General features: G+C 41.0%; 1 protein-coding gene across 2 annotated transcripts in view; it reads left to right on the forward strand.

The window, feature by feature from the left end:
- CR2 (complement C3d receptor 2) overlaps nucleotides 1-19158 on the forward strand; it is a 44880-nt gene that overhangs the window by 20549 nt on the left and 5173 nt on the right. Inside the window, exons 7-19 of one of the 2 annotated variants that reach the window (XM_014591953.2) lie at nucleotides 1148-1324; nucleotides 1405-1495; nucleotides 1790-1866; nucleotides 3631-4038; nucleotides 4428-4604; nucleotides 4680-4755; nucleotides 5274-5356; nucleotides 6733-7125; nucleotides 9186-9371; nucleotides 10637-10822; nucleotides 12328-12354; nucleotides 13008-13080; nucleotides 18215-18323. In XM_014591953.2, coding sequence (XP_014447439.1) covers nucleotides 1148-1324; nucleotides 1405-1495; nucleotides 1790-1866; nucleotides 3631-4038; nucleotides 4428-4604; nucleotides 4680-4755; nucleotides 5274-5356; nucleotides 6733-7125; nucleotides 9186-9371; nucleotides 10637-10822; nucleotides 12328-12354; nucleotides 13008-13080; nucleotides 18215-18308 — 2048 coding nt within the window. In that variant the 3' untranslated portion in view covers nucleotides 18309-18323. The remainder of the gene's footprint in view (nucleotides 1-1147; nucleotides 1325-1404; nucleotides 1496-1789; nucleotides 1867-3630; nucleotides 4039-4427; nucleotides 4605-4679; nucleotides 4756-5273; nucleotides 5357-6732; nucleotides 7126-9185; nucleotides 9372-10636; nucleotides 10823-12327; nucleotides 12355-13007; nucleotides 13081-18214; nucleotides 18324-19158) is intronic. The other variant, XM_014591954.2, reaches the window with a different exon arrangement.

The following is a 19158-nucleotide window of genomic DNA, read 5'->3' on the forward strand; positions in this document are numbered from 1 at the left end:
AGGAGTTATTGTATCCAGCGAGAACTGAATAAAATCGACAGCAGTTTTATGTGCAGAAAAGATTGATAAACGCTGATCTGAAATTGTGGCCAGGGGGCCTTCCAAAACAAAGAAAGATTAACAGAGCATGCTTAGAATTTAAGTACATGTGTAACCTGTAGTAACCTTATAACCCTGTTTCTATAGCAGCTCTGTAACTTTATGTATGCCTGTGTGTCTAACAGCCCAGTAGCCCAGTGCATACCTGCATAATTCTTATGTGATAATCCTTATCACATAAGTCACCCAATCGAAAGTATAAAAGTGTGTATAACCATATAGGGAAGACAAAGAAACGAAAATAAGTAGGAAAAAAAAAAAAGCCTCCCCCCCCCAAAAAAAATTCAGGGTTCAGCCTTTAAATGCAAATCCACTTATGGAGCTGGCAGGTGGTGTGATGGTGAAAGGTGCTGACCTCCAACAGAGCTGACCACGGTTTGAGTCCTGGACCTGGTAGCTTGCTTTGTCACTCTCCCCTCCCCTCCTTGCTCACTCTATCCCTCTCTGGTCAAATAAAATAAGTAAATAAATAAAAAGCTAAATAAAATCATTCTTTAAAAAAAATGCAAATCTACTAAGCCAGTGCCAGTACGAATAAATCACTATTTTCCTATGAAAAGTCTCAGTGTCCTGGAACCAGCAGATAACATAATGTTACATCATTGGCCTCCCACATACTCCACATACTCCCATAACTCGACAGTTAGAGTCCCAGACCCAGCAGCTTAAAATTCACGCTGGGTGTGTGTGCATGTGTGTGCATGCCCAAAATCCCAAGAGAAGAATGGAGGAGAAGGGACTGTGGCATGGCCATCCCCCTGGGTATGTGTGTGAGATCTTGCTTTCTATCTTTCTGTCTCTCTGGCAAGCACATGTACCCAATAGCAAAAATCTCTCTTAAAAAAACAAAGCCTCAGTGTCCTCTCTCTCACTGAATATCCCACTACAAAATTACCTTAAGCTGGGCTGTGAGGTATTGTCTGTATCATCCAACTGCCACCAGAACAGAGTTCTAGCTTTAATGTCAATTTCTTTGTCTCAGTTTATTTCTGTTGTTGATTATTAATACTTAAGTTTTATTTTAGTTTGTGTTTTCTCTTTCCTTTAGAATGTCAGGCCCCTCCTAAAATCCCCAATGGACAAAATGAAGGTGGACACGGGGTTCGCTTTGACCCTGGAACATCCATAAAATACACCTGTAACCTTGGCTATGTGCTGGTGGGAGGAGAATCTATACGTTGTACCTCTGAGGGGGTGTGGACACCTACTGCCCCCCAGTGCAAAGGTACCAGGCCTTCATCGTAAATGCTTTGCTTGTTTTAAGATTGCCTTGAGCTGATTTCTCATCTTAGTCTCTTTTCTTAGTGGCAGAGTGTAAACCTATAGGAAACAAACTCTTTACCAAACCGCGGGATCAATTTATTATGCCAGCTATGACCTCTTCTTGTGATGAAGGGTGAGTGAAGGTGATCTCAGTCTGAGCCGGGTCTGGCTTATCATTGCACACTGCAAGCTCTATGCAAGAGTGTATCTCAAAGGCCCTTTTCTGTCGCGTGTTCATGGAAGTGTCGATCACGCTATTTCTCCACGCACAGTAGCCATGCTTGTGCAATGGATAGATGGTGCTGATGCTGTCTCCATTTTGTATTCCTCTTGTTTCTTATCCCAGAAGTGTCTGCTTTGGGCCCAACAGATCTTTTTTAGCTTCATGGTCACTTGATGGCAAAATGACATGACTCTTTGTTTCTAGGTACCGGTTAAGTGAGAGTGTCTATGAGCAGTGTCAAGGCCCAGTTCCTTGGTTTATGGAGAGTCGTCTTTGTAAAGGTGAGAAGCAGAAATGACAGAGGAGCTGAGATAATGTGAGATCTACACATCTCCTGGACAGCTTCTGTTGTGGGCCACCTGATGGGAATTCAGCATATTAGGATCTGACCTGTTCATTTTGTCAATAGTTAGAGTTGCACCGCTTGGCTGTGTCTTTCTGTTGTAGTCTTTTCCTGCTACACTCAGTTAAATTAACAGTACTTAGGTACCAATTCTCTTTTGCGATTTAGTATTATAAAAATCATGTAAGTGTTGAAAATACAAGCCACCGTTCTTTGTGTGTGTGTGTGCTAGAGGGTACATGCACTTGTCAGAGAGAGTGATTGGTTTATGGAGAGTCGTCTTTGTAAAGGTGAGAAGCAGAAATGACAGAGGAGCTGAGATAATGTGAGATCTACACATCTCCTGGACAGCTTCTGTTGTGGGCCACCTGATGGGAATTCAGCATATTAGGATCTGACCTGTTCATTTTGTCAATAGTTAGAGTTGCACCGCTTGGCTGTGTCTTTCTGTTGTAGTCTTTTCCTGCTACACTCAGTTAAATTAACAGTACTTAGGTACCAATTCTCTTTTGCGATTTAGTATTATAAAAATCATGTAAGTGTTGAAAATACAAGCCACCGTTCTTTGTGTGTGTGTGTGCTAGAGGGTACATGCACTTGTCAGAGAGAGTGAGAGAGAGAAGGAAAGTGAGAAAGCACCCTTCGTGGGGCATGGCTATGCCACAATCCCTTCTCGTCTGTTTTCCTTTCAGGATCTGGGGTATGTGCACACAGGCCTGGCGTGTCTTTCAAGTTGCTAGGTGCAGACCTCGAGCTGCTCAGTCAGCTGTGTAGGAGCCAGTCTCCCTAACCATCATGTCACCAGCTGACCCATGAGCCATCATTCTTAATTGTTTTTATTTTTTGGAGAGGTTTTTGCTATAGGGCATGTGCACTCACCAGAAAGCCAGAGAGAGACAGAGAGACAGAAAAGTGAGAAATCACCCTCCAGGAAGGATGGCCACACTGCAATCCCTTCTCCTCCATTCTTTTCTCAGAATCTTGGGCATGCATGCACCCGGGCCCAGTGTGAGTTTAAGCCACCAGGTCCAGACTTGAACCGTGGTTGACTACATGGGAGTCCAGCAACATAGCCATTATGCTAACTGCTGGTCCCCATCATTCTTAATTTTTGGAACACTGTGTTTTAGTGAAAGATTAGGGGGTTGGTGTGGAGTGGATTCTGTTTCTACTGAGTAATAGCAATGTGACCTTGTGCAATTTATGTAACCTCTCTGTGACTCTAGTTGCCCATCCATAAAGTTGGCACAGACTTCAAATTGATTAGAATTAAATGGTGTTATCTCTATTTTTGAGATGAGGAAACTGCTATAAATCAATCAATAATAAACAGTCTTAGTTAGCTATACAAACCAGCATTCCACCCCAGTGCAGAGATAGTACTCAAAACGGCGTAACTCTTTTGCCCTGTGCATTTTATTCTCCTATTGGTTATTTAAAAATAATTTTTTAATTAGCAATTTACTGCTGTGCCTTACTGCTTCTTAATATAATATCGATTGGCATGTCCACTTATAATAAAGATTTGCTTTTCTGTGAAATCTATTTCATTTGAATTTTATATGCATAATGAGCTTTGATATAACTCACATTAGAAAAACTTCTCTCATATCTTCAGGAAACAACAGGTTCATAACCAGCTTCATTTCTGCTCTTTGGTCTCTAATACTAAGAACTTCACAGTATCTTTTCATCTTTCTAGAAATCACCTGTCCACCACCCCCTGTTATCTACAACGGGACACACACAGGGAGTTCCTCCGAAGAAGTTCTGTATGGAACCACGGTCACATACACATGTAACCCTGGGCCAGAGAGAGGAGTGGAGTTCAGCCTCATTGGGGAGAGCACCATCCGGTGTATAAGCAATGATCAAGAGAGAGGCACATGGAGTGGGCCTGCTCCCCTCTGCAATCTCGTCCTCCCTGCCGTCCAGTGCTCACACATCAATATTGAAAATGGATTCAAGCTGTCTGGCAAGGAAGCCCCTTATTTCTACAATGACAGTGTGACATTCAAGTGTTATCACGGATTTACTTTGAAAGGAAGTAGTGAGATTCGTTGCAAAGACAATAACACCTGGGACCCTGAAAAACCAGTTTGTGAGAAAGGTAAAAAAATGGGGGAGTGGGATGGGGGAGTGGCATTTATTTACTTATTCTTTACTATCTCCTACCTAAAGCTAGAGTGACAGGAAAGGCGAGGGAGCATAGGTTATCTCCCCATTCTTCCATTCTGTAACTGAGTGTGTTCAGTGTGTGTTGTGTGTGTCCTTCATGTAAATGCCTTCAGAGGTCTGGGATATATTCAGGGTACATAATGAGAAAATTTTCAAAATGGTCTAGTTCCTTCAAAGGAGTAAAAAACCTTCAGTGATGAATTCGAGTTTTGTGATCTTTGGCTTCAAAGTTTCAGATTGTCTGTCATGAAATGATGTTCTTAATGTTCTTGAGTAGATGTTCCTCTGTGTTGGTATTTATGTGGGAAGTTTTCTCTTCAGACTGCCAGCCACCTTCTGGGCTCCACCACGGTCGGCATACGGGTGAAAATAGGGTCGTCTTTGTCCCTGGGATGACCGTAGACTACACTTGTGACCCTGGCTACTTGCTTGTGGGAAACAAATCCATTCACTGTATGCCTTCAGGAAATTGGAGTCCTTCTGCCCCACGGTGTGAAGGTACTTTCAGTTCCAGAGTTGTCTGTCTCTTTGGTATGAGGAATCTATAAGTAATTCCCATTTTTGCTCCTCCAGAAATATGTCAGCCTGAGAGTCATCATCAAGAAGATGGCTCACTTGTCAAAGTAGTGAATACATCCTGCCAAGATGGGTGAGTATGAGATGATCCATTCTGAGAAAGAGACTCCACTTATTTTGTGCATTAACTCTCAGCTTGTCTTTTTTTATTATTAATTCATTTATTTTTCATTTCACTTTCTTTTATATATTCAATCACATTACTATTTGTCTTGCAAAATGGATATTTCAACACACTTGACAAAACCACAAAACATCCTCAACAGACAATACCACACCTCCCTGTGACATCAATACTTTGCTTGTCTTAGTGGCTGTCTCTAGGGGTTCCTCATTGTCACACTCACAGAAAATGTGAGGTTCCAGTGGACTGATTTGAAACTTGGCCTTTTTAGTCTTTCCTTGACATGGAAAAGGTTTGCTGGAATGGACTCTAAATATGCAGTCGTTTCTTACTTGGAGGGCCAAGTGTTTTGAGTCTTTGCCAAAATTCTTATTTAGAAGTGCCCCTGTATATGTGGTTTAAAGAGGCTAGGTGGCAGAGACATGATACTGGGAAGAGGAAATACATCATAATCTGTCTCTCTCTAGGTACCGGTTGACTGGATATACTTACCAGAAGTGTCAAGATGCTGAGAAGGGGATTTGGTACCAAAAGATTCCACTTTGTACAGGTAAGTTACAAGAAAAAAAGCCAACAGCAATAGTTAGACAGGGCAGGCGACCAAACAACTAACCTGCAACGATTTCAGTAGTCTAAGCGTTCTCCCTCAGGGTGGGTAAGATAAGAAAAATCTTTCAATGTTTAGTCAGCACTAGCGCTGGGAAACAAAATGATCAAATCGAAACTGTCTGCCATTAATCTGCTAATTTTGCTAAAGATATGCCCATATTTCTAGGTCATGGGAACATACCCTCAACAGACAATACTTGTAATAATTTCCTTTCCTTTCTTTCTTTTTTCTTTCTTTTTTTCTTTCTTTCTTTTTTTTTTTTTTTTTTTTTTTTTGAATGACTGTACAGGAAGAGCATTACTAGTCTAAAAATCTAAAGTCCAAAACATTCCAAAACCCAAAACTTCTTGAGTGCCCACATGCTTCCACAAGTGGAGAACTCCACACCTGATCTTATGTAATGAATCATAGTCAATACTACAAGAGTGTATAAAATCTTTTTCAGGCTACAGAGTACAAGGTGTGTAGAAAACAGAAATGAATTTTGTGTTTAAATGTGGATCCCATCTCTAAGATATCTCATTTTGTGCATGCAGATTTTCCAAAATTTGAAATGTCAGATAAAGGCTCTTCAGCCTGTATTACTCTTATATTCACAACATTTATTAAAAAGGCATTTTTCTTTTTGGAGAGAGAATTTTTTAAATTTTATTTCATTTTATTTTTGCTATAGAGCATGTGCTCTTGCTGGAGAGACAGAGTGAAATCAAAAGATAGAAAGCAAGAAATCACCCCCCAGGTGCGATGGCCACACTGCAATCCCTTCTTCTCCATTCTTCTCTTGGGATTTTGGGCACACACACACACGTGTCCAGCATGAGGTTTAAGCCACCAGGTCCAGGACTTGAACCGTGGTTGACTATGTGGGAGTCCCATGATGCAATCATTATGCCATGTACTGGTCCTCCAAAAGATGTTTTTAAAATACAAAATCCAGGGACCAGAAGGTGGCATGGTGGTTAGGGGCTGGACTCCCACATGACTCACCACTGTTTGAGTCCCAGACCTGGCCGCTTGCCTTCTCACTTTCCCTCTCTCTCTCACTCTGTCCCTCTCTGGTCTAAATAAATAAATAAATAAATAAATAAATAAATAAATAAATAATGTTAAAATAAAAAATAATACTTAAAAAATATCCAGGTTCCAAAATGTAAGTAATTTTCTAGTTATATGGAAGATATCCGTATATTTTCCTGAATGAAGACTGTTCTTGCTGATGATTAGGTTGTCAGGGAAGTCATGACATATTTTCCTATGTAAAAGTGCATCGTGACTTTCCTGACAACCCAACAGGATTCCCCAAATCTCTCCAACAGTTATTCACTGTCAGCGTCCACCGGGGATTAACAACGGGAGGCACACAGGCATGAAGGCAGAACGCTTTCTATACGGAAATGAGGTCTCTTACGAATGTGACCAAGGATTCTATCTTCTGGGAGAGAAAATTTTACGGTGTATAAATGGTTCTGAAGGACACGGATCTTGGAGCGGTCCTCCCCCACAATGCCGACTGTCCTCACCTGTCACTCACTGCCCTGACCCTGAAGTCAAACATGGATTCAAGCTCAATGAAACTCTTCCTGCATATTCCCACAACGACATTGTGTATGTTGACTGCTATCCCGGCTTCATCATGAATGGCAGTCACTTGATTAGGTGTCATACTGATAACACCTGGGTGCCAGGTGTACCAACGTGTGTCAGAAAGGGTAAGACATTTTAAGGGATAAAATATGGGATGCTGACAAAATAAGTAAAAAAGTTTTTGAACTTGGTGCTTGCCATTCTGCCTAGGGAAAAAAGGCATCTAACATCTAAGGAAGTTACATTGATTTATAGGTTATCTGCCTTTTCTTATCTTCTCACCTCTTTTTTCTTTTCTTTCTTTCTTTCTTTCTTTCTTTCTTTCTTTCTTTCTTTCTTTCTTCTCTTTCTCTTTCTCTCTTTCTTTCTTTCTTTCTTCTCTTTCTCTTTCTCTCTTTCTTTGTTTCCAGCGATATACGGAGAGAGAGAGCACACGAGAATATGAGAAATCATCCCACAGAGGGCTGGTGTCTGTGCTGCAGTCCCTTCTCCATTCTCCTCTCAAGATTTGGGGTGTGCATACACACACTTTTCTTTTCTTTTCTTTTCTTTTCTTTTCTTTTCTTTTCTTTTCTTTTCTTTTCTTTTCTTTTCTTTTCTTTTCTTTTCTTTTCTTTTCTTTTCTTTTCTTTTCAGTGCATTAACCAATAGGACATGAAAAGATAGGGGTTTACTTCCAAATTGATACAGTCTCCAAATGTATTAATCTTTGGAGGTAAAATTTAAAAAATAGCTATACCTGGTTTTGACAAATGCTGGGCAATAATATCGCCTGACAATTTGATATTTCGGGCTATAATACCAGTAGGAGAATGCTGGGTGTTCGGGAACCAGCAGTTAGCGTAATGGCTATGTCGCTGGACTCCCACGTAGTCGACTGCGGTTCGCGTCCCGGGCCTGGTGGCTTAAAACTTACGCTGGGCACGTGTGCGTGCGTGCCCAAGATCCTGAGAGGAGAATGGAGGAGAAGGGATTGCGGCGTGACCATCCCCCCTGGGGGGTGATTTCTCGCTTTCTGTCTCTATGTCTCTCTCTGTCTGTCTGGCGAGCTCATGCACCCTATAGAGAAAACCTCTCAAAAAAAATAAAAAAAAGAATGCTGGTTGTTTGGGCAAATGAGGCTGCCTTCAAACCTGCTAAACTGTCTTTCTTGTAGTTTTACTTGTTGTTTGGCAGCTTTATTTCTACCAGTGACTTGTTATAGCAAAGGCTGCCAATTGGTAACCAGAGAACCAAATTCGATGCCCCAGAATTTTCTGCCAGAGCTGTAGTCTTATTTTCAGTGAAGCTCATCTTCACCACCCAAGATAAATAGTGACCCTACAAATAATGTGGGTCCACCATGCTTCCCTACAAGGCTCTAGGAAGGAGTTGATCTTAGCTGCCACTTTTAGGAGAACAGGGGCTCTCTGATTGGTTATTATCTGATGGCTTCACTTCCTGGTTCCTACAGGCATTTGGATGTGTGACCCAAAAGGAAAAGAATACTGTTAGTTGATAGATTAGAAATGTGGCCTCTGGGGACCGGCAGGTGACTCAGTGGTTAAAGAAGTTCGTCTCTTACATGGCCAACCATGATTCAAGTCCCAGTCCTGGTGGCTTCTTTTCTCACTTTCTCTCTTTTTCTCATTGCCTCTCTCTGGTCAAATGGAAACTAATAATAATAATAAATAGTTAAAATGAGATAATTCTTTAAAAATTAAAATAAAATAGAATTGTGGCCTGTAATTATTGATAATTCATTATCCTACTTTTTTTTTTTTTTTTAAGAAAGATTTTTGCTATAGGGCACATGCACTCACTGGAGAGAACTGAGACAGAAAGTGAGAAATCATTCCCCAGGGAGGATGACCATGCCACAATCCCTTCTCCATTCTCCTCTCGGGATCTTGGGCACACGTACACACCCACCCAGTGTGAGTTTTAAGCCGCTGGGTCTGGCACTTGAACCGCAGTCGACTCCGTGGGAGTCCAGTGATGAAACTGTTATGCCATCTGCTGTTCCCCTCATAATCTTACTTTTGACACTTTTCTTCAGATCACACATAGGTAGGAAATGCTGGCACGTTGTCTGTCCAGTGTTACTTGTGTTTCCTGCAACCTGTCGGTCACTGTCACCCAGAAATAGTGTCGGCTGTATGTTCCTCTGTACTGAATTAAATATGCTCTCTTTTTGGTATCTAAGCTTTCCTAGCGTGTCAGCCTCCATCGAAGATCGCCAACGGGAACCATAGTGGTGGAAATATAGCCCGGTTTGCCCCTGGAATGTCGGTCCTGTACAGCTGTGATCAAGGCCACCTGCTCGTGGGAGACGCACTCCTTCTGTGTACACACGAAGGAACCTGGAGCCAACCTGCTCCTTATTGTAAAGGTGCTTGGTCTGGTTTTTGTTCTTTTTTTTTATTTTCTTTTTTTAAAAATAATTGTTTTAATTTAACTTTATTTTATTTTATTTATTTATTTTTAATTTGACCAGAGACGGACAGAGTAAGAGAGAGAGAGGGGGAAAGTGAGAAAGCAAGCCACCAGATCCGGGATTTGAACCGTGATCAGCCATGTGGGAGTCCAGCTCCCTTAACCACCATGCCACCTGCTGGCCCCCTGTTCTGATTTTTAAATCAAATTTGACCCAAATAGATCAACTTAGTAAAGTCTTAATTTAATACAGTCAGAGAAATGCATTAATTAAATACATTTAATGGGATCAATACATTGTTAAATGCCTTACAGGATTAATATTACGTTAATCAATACATTATTAATAATTACATTAATTAATCTAAATATCTCAGAATAAGAAAAAGGGCTTGGGCTGTAATTCACCTGGTGCATGACCACTAATGTACTCATTTACATAGAAAGTTGAAATGCTTGTGCAAACCAAGCAACTAAATTTAAGATTGCATTTATACCGTGGTTACAGTTATGATCAATGAACATCTGACAAAATACCAATGAAGAGCACAATGAGTTTTTTGAGTATATTTTTTTTCTGTGTGGTGTAGGATTATAGGTATATTTGTCATAATTTTAGAAAATCATTTTATTATCATAAACAATGCATATGAAATATGAATAGTAAATTAATACCTGTTGAGTACCGGTGCACTTGATCTTCATTTCAGCTTCATAAAATCCGTATGAGGTTGGGGCAATTATTATCCTTGTTTTATAGATGAAGTTCCAGTAGCATGAGGAGATACATGTAAGGAAATACTATAGTCAGGATTCAAACCCATGATCTCAAACTATTGACCCCTACATTGAAAATATGAAAGCAAAAATTGAGAAAGCATGCACATGTATTAAGAATTAGAGAGTAAGCAGATAAAACAGTACTTTAGAATATTTAATAATACTCATTCGGCCCTCACCATTTCTCTAAGAGACTGACATTGTTAGCATAGAAACTGTAGCAGCAAAAGAGAATACTCCGGTTTAAATTACCAGAAATTTATTGAGCTAGAGGGCTGACACTAGAAGACCATGCCTAGGATATCGTTTTTCTCTTTCAGTGACGCTTTGCCTAATGAGAAAGAAACGAACTTCATAAACCTTTGCAGGAAGGACTGTCTCTGCTTTATTGATAAAAGGCCAAAACATGACTCTGCTTCAATTAAATTTCTTTAATTTCAGAGGTCAACTGTAGCTCCCCAAAGGATATGAATGGAATCCAGAAGGGACTGGAACCTGGGAAAATGTATCAGTATGGAGCTATCGTAACTCTGCAGTGTGAAGAAGGGTACACCCTGGAAGGCAGTCCCCAGAGCCAGTGCCATGACAATGACCTGTGGAAACCTCCGCTGGCTGCTTGCAAATCCAGTGAGTGCAAAGGACTTCACTGCTGCTTGTTTGTGGCCCATGGAGAGAAGAGAGTGAGAGTCTGGTTCAATGGTGGAGACGCCTACATTTTAAATTGACAAAGGGCTGTGACTGGTGGTTTAACAGATGAACTGGAAGTCAGGTGTCTTTTCAACAAAAAGCAAACTTTCTGAGGATGAGGGAAGTAAATAAAGGAAAAAAGAGAGAGAGGAACACTAACTTAAGAAAAGCGAGAATGAAAAACTAATGACCTTGCATTTTTGAAAGAAGGTGTCGCAGATTCCTCACCCTTTACTGAATCTTGATTTACAAGTGTTTACCAGTTTGCTGGGAAACTCCAAAAATAGGTTAACTAACTGTTTTAATAACTTTAATACTTTCATTCTAACCAGAGACATCTTTATCTTCAGGTTGAGTATTTTGTTTTATTCCATTAATGAACTCCCTCAACCCGCCTAATTGAACTGGGGTGGCCAGTCAGGGAGTGAACTTTTAAAATGCAAAAGGAAATATGCTTGCTGTGACAAACTAAGTACTTTGTAATACTCCAGTGAGTTGTTACATGAGGAATTAGGGAAGAGGGCCCAGTTAAGGTGATATGAGCTGCTGGAATGCTGTGCTTCCCAGGCTGGAACGTCATGGGAGGCCAGGCTTCAATTCCTGGGCCAGGCTAAATGGCAACATAGTGACATGCACCTGTAACCTCACTGATGGGGAAGACTGCAGCAGGAGGAGCTTGAGCTCAAGGTTGGCCTCGGCAATATAACGAGACTGTGTCTGCAAGAGCCAGGTGTGGTAGTGTGCACCTGTGGTCCCAGATGAGCAGCCAGCAGGAGGAGCTTGAGCTCAAGGTTGGCCTAGGCAATATAACGAGACTGTCTGCAAGAGCCAGGTGTGGTGGTGTGCACCTGTGGCCCCAGATGAGCAGTTGCTGAGGCAGGAGGGTAGTGACACAGTGAAACCATGTCTTTAAACAAAATATATTTGAGTTTCTTGAGTTTCCGTGCCCTATTTAAATAACTGAAAATTCTCTATGAATCTTCAATGCTTTTAACATATAAAATATATATAAACATATATGTATGTGTGTGTGGTCAGAAAAGTCATTACATATTTTTCTATGCTTTTCTCTTTTTTAAAGAATAATTTATTTAATTTTATTTTTTATTATTATTCTTCAATTTGACCAGAGAGATAGGGACAGAGAAAGAGAAAGTAAGCCATCCGATCCAGGACTTGAACTGTGATTGGTCATGTGCAAGTCTGCGCCTTCACCACGATGCCACCTGTTGGCCCCTTTTCTATGTTTTTCTGTGCAAAAATGCATCATGACTTTTCTGAAGACCCAATATATATATATATGTAGGGTGGATATAACTCAGGATTCCAATTTATCTTTTAAGTAGAAGAGAGTTGAGTAGACTTCTGGAACACCCCATGGAACTCTGGCCCATACTGAATTTTGCTACTCAACTGATATTTTTATGATTTTGTATTCTCCTTAGGTTCTCCTTATGATCTTCTTCTTTATGGTAAGTTTTTTAAATGCTTGAAGAAAAGCCCTTATAATGTTTTTATAAAAATACATAAAACTAGAGGCCTTATTTTCCACATGTTGGTTATTTTTTTTTTTAACTCAGGAACTTGTCTTTTTTGGTTTTGGGGTGATATTTTAATGTGAATGTCACGTTATAAAAACGTGACTTGGGGATAGAGCTATAAATATGATTTAAACAGCCAACTCTCCCTGGTTGTCATTAACTCTTAGCCTTGGTATTATCAAACTAGGTTGGTTTATTTTTCTGTCACAAGGGATATTTCAGAACTGAGAGTTAAATGTTATGCAAAATCATAGTCTCCTAGTGTCCTGGATCCTGGTTCTTAATTTACCACAGCAACGAGATTATTACTAATAAAACTAAAGGAACAGACAATCTCAGCAGAAAGTTGGCTAGAACCCTGTGTCACGTGCTTCGTGCTTTAGTTTACGTATGGGTCAGATCAAATCAGAAAACTCCTAAGCCCGAGAATGATCATTCAAGAATTCAGTATTTGTGGCTGGGAGGAGATTACTGTAAAGGTCACATAAAGTTTCCCTTACCACTTAGAATAGGCCCACGATCAAGTCAAAACACAATAGGTCACATTTTTTATGGCATTTGATTCTTACCTATTTTTTCCCTAGGTATTGCTGGTGCTTCAATGATTGTTATCTTGGCTATCGTCATCCTATACATGATATTAAAGTACAGAGGACGGTAAGTTCAAATGAATGCTTGGACAAAATGTGCAAAAGGTTTTGACTTCTTGCTTGAAACTAAACACAAGTTATGTGAAATAAATGTTCACTATGATAACCTAAAGAAGGTATCTTGCGTGGGACCAGCAGTTGATGTAATGGCTATGTCACTGGACTCCCATGTAGTCGACCGCAGTTCAAGTCCTGGACCTGGTGGCTTAAACTCATGCCAGGCTCGTATGTGTGTGTGCCCAAGATCCTGAGAGGAGAATGGAGGAGAAGGGATTGCGGTGTGACCATCTCCCCTGGGGTGGGCAAGGGGGTGACAACTCACATTCTGTCTCTCTGACTCTGTCTTTCTGGTGAGTGCATGTACCATATAGCAAAACAATTTTTAAAAAAAGAAGAAGAAGAAGAAGGTATCTTGCACTGTATAAAAGGAAGTCTTGGACCTATAAGAACTTAAAAGAAACCAAACACTTGATTGCATAAGTGCATTCAGATGATACATTGTAAAAATCTAGGGAATAGAAAGAAAAAAATCTTTTATATCACTCAAATCTTTTCCTAGTTATTGGTCTTTTGCTTGTTGTAATGAATTAAATGGTCTATAAAGAAACCAAATAGTCTCTTCCAGTGCACTGTTGCAATGCCTTCAAAGCCCAAGGTTAAGTTATGTCAGCAATGTGCTTTAGATGCTTCCATATGCTGTTCTGTCTAGCATACACATATGCGGCTTTTTAAAAAATTTGATCAGTTACATCAAAGTTTTTTGTTTTTTGTTTTTTGTTTTTGTTTTTGTTTTTAGAGGTTTTCACTGTAAGGTGCGTGTGCTCACCAGAAAGACAGAGACAGAAAGCAAGAAATCACCCCCCCATGGGGGATGGCCATGCTACAATCGCTTCTTCTCCATTCTCCTCTCAGGATCTTGAGCATGCACGCACACGTGCCCGGCATGAGTTTAAGTCGCCAGGTCCAGGACCCAAACTGCGGTCGACTCTGTGGGATTCCAGCTGCATAGCCATTATGCCATCTGCTGGTCCCAGTTATGTCAAAGTTTGACAAGTAATAGAAATGATATGAAAAGAGATCATGACCAGGCCCATTTATTATTTTATTGTATGAAGTACATTAAGTCAGAGATTTTTTTTGGAGACAGAATCAATATGTATAGATATGTAAGAGGGGACTTATTAAGGGAATCAACCCACATGACTATGGCGGCTGAGAAGTCTCATGAAGACCATCTGTGAGGAGGAGATCCCAAGATGCTGGGGGAGAGGTTCAGTCTATGTCTGAAGGCCTCAGAGGCAGGGAAAGTGATCGTATAACACTCAGTCTGAGGCCAAAAGCATAAGAACCCCAAGGCCAGGCATGGGGTAGGGCAGTGTTGAGAGAATCCTAGAGTCCAAAGGCAGGGGAGCCTTGAGTTTTGGTGTCCAAGGCGGTTTAAGTCCATCCCAGCCTCTCAGAAGAGACCCCATTCAACTTCTGTATTTGTTCTCTCTGGGTCCCTTGCTGCCTGGATGGTGCCTGCTCACCCTGAGTGTGTGTCTTCATCCTCCTCATCTACTCAGACTCAGATGTTAATCTCTGGAAACACCCTCACAGACATACTCAGAATAACGGGCAATAATCAGGTCTTGAGGTATCCCTTAGTCCAGTCAGTCCAGCACTCAAAACTAGCTATCACATGAAAAGACTTTTTAAAAATGTGTGGGAAAATGGAATTAAAGTATGAGTTTATTCTGGTACAAAAACGTTTGAAATCCATGTATAGATTTTTCAGAACACACATTTTCCATAAGCTTCTTGAAGATCCCCCATGTGACGACTATGGAGTGGCAGCTATGTGGAATCACTCTGCGAGGCTAGACTCACAGTGCCCTGTCATCCAGGCCGTCACAGTCTGGCAGAGGAGGGCAAGCTTGTAGTTACATGAGTGCCATAAAGTAATCTTGCCATAACAAGTTATAGGCTATTTGGTGGGGACACAAAGCGAGTAGCTCTCATGACATGGGAGTTTACAGAAGAAAAAGTCCCATAGTGGAGGTGTGGGACAAAGGTGAACCTTGATAGAGTGTAGACAGGAGACGAAGGTATTCCAGATGGGAGAAGTTTGAGTAAAAGACCAGAGGCCTGGCTTTCCATCCTGCATTGTGAGAACTATTATAACCAACTTGACAAGGCTGAGAACTAGTGTGTGACAGTAACTGAAGGTGAAGGTGGCATAGGTGTAGGTGGAGGTATGGCATAATAGAGCCCCCAGCGCACGTATCTTGCAGAAACCACGGAATACTGTTATACGCAAAGGATACATGTTTAGCAAAAGATGCCGTCAGGTATAAGCCTGGAAATGCCCTGTGTAGATAAGTCCTTAGTCTCTCCTACACGTGCTAGTGTGAGGGAGGATGATCAGGTAAAGTCTTAACAGATGTCAGGGGACTTCAATAGGAAAGGACCAAGCTGGACCAACCTAAACATGTCACTCAAAAACTTCAGCGAAATCAATTTAGCATGCCAAGTCACCCAAGCCTATCATTTACCATTGCCACAGTGGCCTCTGACACCATTTCTCACTGCTGTGTGGGCCTGGTCATCAGTATGAAAGGGTTGGCACTGAACCCATGTAACAGTGGTGTCCATGAACTGAGCAGTTTGTTCTTGGCCTGGGAAGTCCTCAGTTGGTGGGTCTGGCCACACTCAGCACTGCGGTGTCCCTAGCTGTAGTGTTTTCCAGAGCATGTGCCATACAGCTCTGCCTTTGCAAATGCCTGATGGAGAAAGGTGGTTCTACAGCCAGTTGGGATTGTAAGGTGCTGAGACGGTGGTTTTTATTTACAATGACCATTCTACAGCCAGTTGGGATTGTAAGGTGCTGAGGTGGTGGGTTTTTATTTACAATGACCACGAGAATATTTAAGATCTAGCAATAAATAAACCTACTTTACTGTTTTTAACCAGAGTTTTCCAAGCTAATTGGGCTTGCAGAACTCTTTTTCTGTTCCATAATGCTTTTACTATCTCATGAACTGAAGCTTCATCTAATACCCATTGGGGAGATCTAGAAAGGTCAACAAGAGTTGGACCCCTGAAAGCTTTGCATGCCACCATGAGGGTCTAGTTTATCCTGCAGAATCTTAAGTGAGGAAATGAGGTGTTCAGATTCTCATTTTCAAAGAAAGGGCAGCATTGGTCTTTCCACCAAATTGCAGTCACAGGGAGGAGAGGATGGAACAGACAGCAAAGGTAGCGTCACTTCACTTCTCGGACAGAGACTTAGTGCCTTGCCAAATGTGGGGAGAAGGGGACATAGAATGACTTCCACGAAGGTGAGTGGTGGGCCCAGCGACTCACTGAGAGAGGAGAGAGGCTAGTGGTGGGGAAAGACAATGAGTTACTATGTGTCATGGGGCTCTGCAGAGGGCCTGGATTCAGGTAGCTGACACTTACCTCACCATGAAATCCTTGGGACAAAACGCATCTGACAAGGTAAAATACATATGAGAGCTGATCTCAGAGGGACAGTCAGGGTTGAAAGGCAGGAGGGGAGCGAACAGAGGTAGGAGGGAAACTGGGAGAGCACAGTTGTACAGAATTCAAGGGAGAAAAGGATATATATATATATATAAATAAGGATGTCATTTGCATGGCTTTCCTCACAGGAAGTTAGAAGATAATTTTAGCCAAGAGTAATTTGAAATTTAAATAAATAGAAAATGTGGTCTCTATCTTTTTCCTTCATGCTACTAAGTTTGCTATCAGAGCATTGCATGTGTACAAAAATTTGCAAATTTGGGGAGAGCCTACCAGTTCAAGTAATTCGTAATACTCAAGTCTGGTTCTTATTGCTTATTAACATGATTTTATCATATGCTGTATTTATGTGCCCCAATTGCTATGAACCAAAAGTATATGTTAAAGTATATGTCAATTTCTAAGTGTCATTCGTTTTTATGTTAAAGTATATGTCAATTTCTAAGTGTTATCCCTTATATTTTCATTCTCTAGATTACTTCCATTTATATTCTGATAATTGATATAAATATTTGAGTGGCTTTAAATACTTTTTGTAAATGTGATGAGTGATAAACCATTTTAAAATAAATGTGTAGCCGGGACCAGCAGATGGCATCATGGTTATGTTGCTGGACTCCCACATAGTTGACCATGGTTTGAGTCCCGGGCCCTGCAGCTTAAAACTCACGCCAGGCGCATGTTGCATGCATGCTCCAAATCCCAAGAGAATGGAGGAGAACAGATTGCAGTGTGGCCATCCCCCCCTACCAGGGGTGATTTCTTAATTTCTGTCTCTCTGTTTCTCTGGCAAGCATACACACCCTACAGCACAAATCTTTAAAAAAAAAAAAAAAAGAATGTGTAGTTACAAAATTAAATATTTTTAAAAGTCATCCAAATATTTGAAGGAGAGAGGAGAGGCTATGTCTTTCTCTTCTGATCATCAAAGCTATTTAATAAAGCCTAAATCCCACATTACCCTAAAAATTACCATTTTAGAATATCCTTAATGTATCTCCTGTAAACTGACCTATTAAGTGGCAAAGCATGCCCAGTTGTAAGTGCCCTTAGGAGTAATCTTTCACCCCCAGTAATTTTGTAAGACTTTAGGTCCAAGATCCCTATGATAACTTTGGCTACGTGGTTTTTAGATGCACGGAAAAGCAGTGTGCTCTCACGCAGGCCAAGTAAAAGCATCCTCTTGAAAATCATGTAAAGCTTTTAGTGCTACGTGACTAAAGGGATTTTATGTTAAATAGCAAATATGAAAAATTCCTTTCAAGTTCAATCGGAAGATTAGGCCCCAAAAGAGTCAATGTATGATCATATCTTAAAATAAAAACTTTCAATTTGGTAATTGTAGTTGTTAGTCATTAAGAGTCTCAGATCTGGTATCAAACTAGCGATGACTTCTGACGTGGACGCTGCCAAGCCTAACACTTGTATGTTTATGTGTCTTTCCACAAAATGGGATTATAGTGTCTATTTTATAGGCTTACTTAAGACAAAATACAATCATCCATGAAAATACTTACCACGGGTCTGGAAGTATGGCACAGAAACAATTGTTACATCTTTATAATAATCGTAGTTAATGAATGAAGATCTTATTTTTTCTCTCTTCTTCCTTTTAGCAATTATTATACAAATTCAAGCTCTAAAGAAGGAGTTCTTCATTTAGAGACACGAGAAGTGTATTCTGTTGATCCATACAACCCAGAAAGCTGATTGGAAGATGAACTGGTATTTGATGAAATTAAAATAGTCTTATCGACATAGATGTCAAATTTCCTTCTTAATATTTATCAGTAAACATAGTACCAAGTACATAGTGCTGACTGTTGCACAAGTCTTTAGTAATGATGTGTAGCAACTGCCGGACTCTGCTTCGTATTGCCAACTAATGTTCCTGTTTTTTAAAAAAATGTACTCATTCAGCAAATATTTAAGCAAATAGCGAAATGAGAATAAAGTAAACTAGAAGATGATAAGTGTTATGAAAAGAAATAAAGGGAACCAGCAGTTAGCGTAATGGCTATGTCGCTGGACTCCCACGTAGTCGACCGCGGTTCGTGTCCCGGACCCGGTGGCTTAAAACTCACGCCGGGCACGTGTGTGTGCGTGCCCAAGATCCCGAGAGGAGAATGGAGGAGAAGGGATTGCGGCGTGACCATCCCCCCGGGGGGTGATTTCTCGCTTTCTTTCTCTATGTCTCTCTCTGTCTGTCTGGCGAGCGCACGCGCCCTACAGTGAAAATCTCTCCAAAAAAAAAAAAAAAAAAAGAAATAAAGCAGGTGAGGGGCACTGAGAGGCAGGGTGGTTCAAAGGATATTCTCACTAAGAAAATGGCATTTGAGCAAAGACTAGAGGGAAGGAAGACACTGGGCCACGTGGCTTCCTGGGAGGAGAGCACCCAGGGGAAAGAACAGCAAGTGTAAAGTCCAGAGAGAGGCATGTGTCTGCTGTGGAGACACAGCAAGGCCAACATGGCCTAAAGTGGACTGACCAAAGGACAGAGTGGTAGGTCATTGCAATGAGCCTGGCTTGTACCCTGAGATGGGAACAAGTGGAGGGGTTC

Source organism: Tupaia chinensis, unplaced genomic scaffold (assembly GCF_000334495.1).
Source record: "Tupaia chinensis unplaced genomic scaffold, TupChi_1.0 Scaffold000627_1, whole genome shotgun sequence".
Classification (NCBI taxonomy): Eukaryota; Metazoa; Chordata; class Mammalia; order Scandentia; family Tupaiidae; genus Tupaia; species Tupaia belangeri.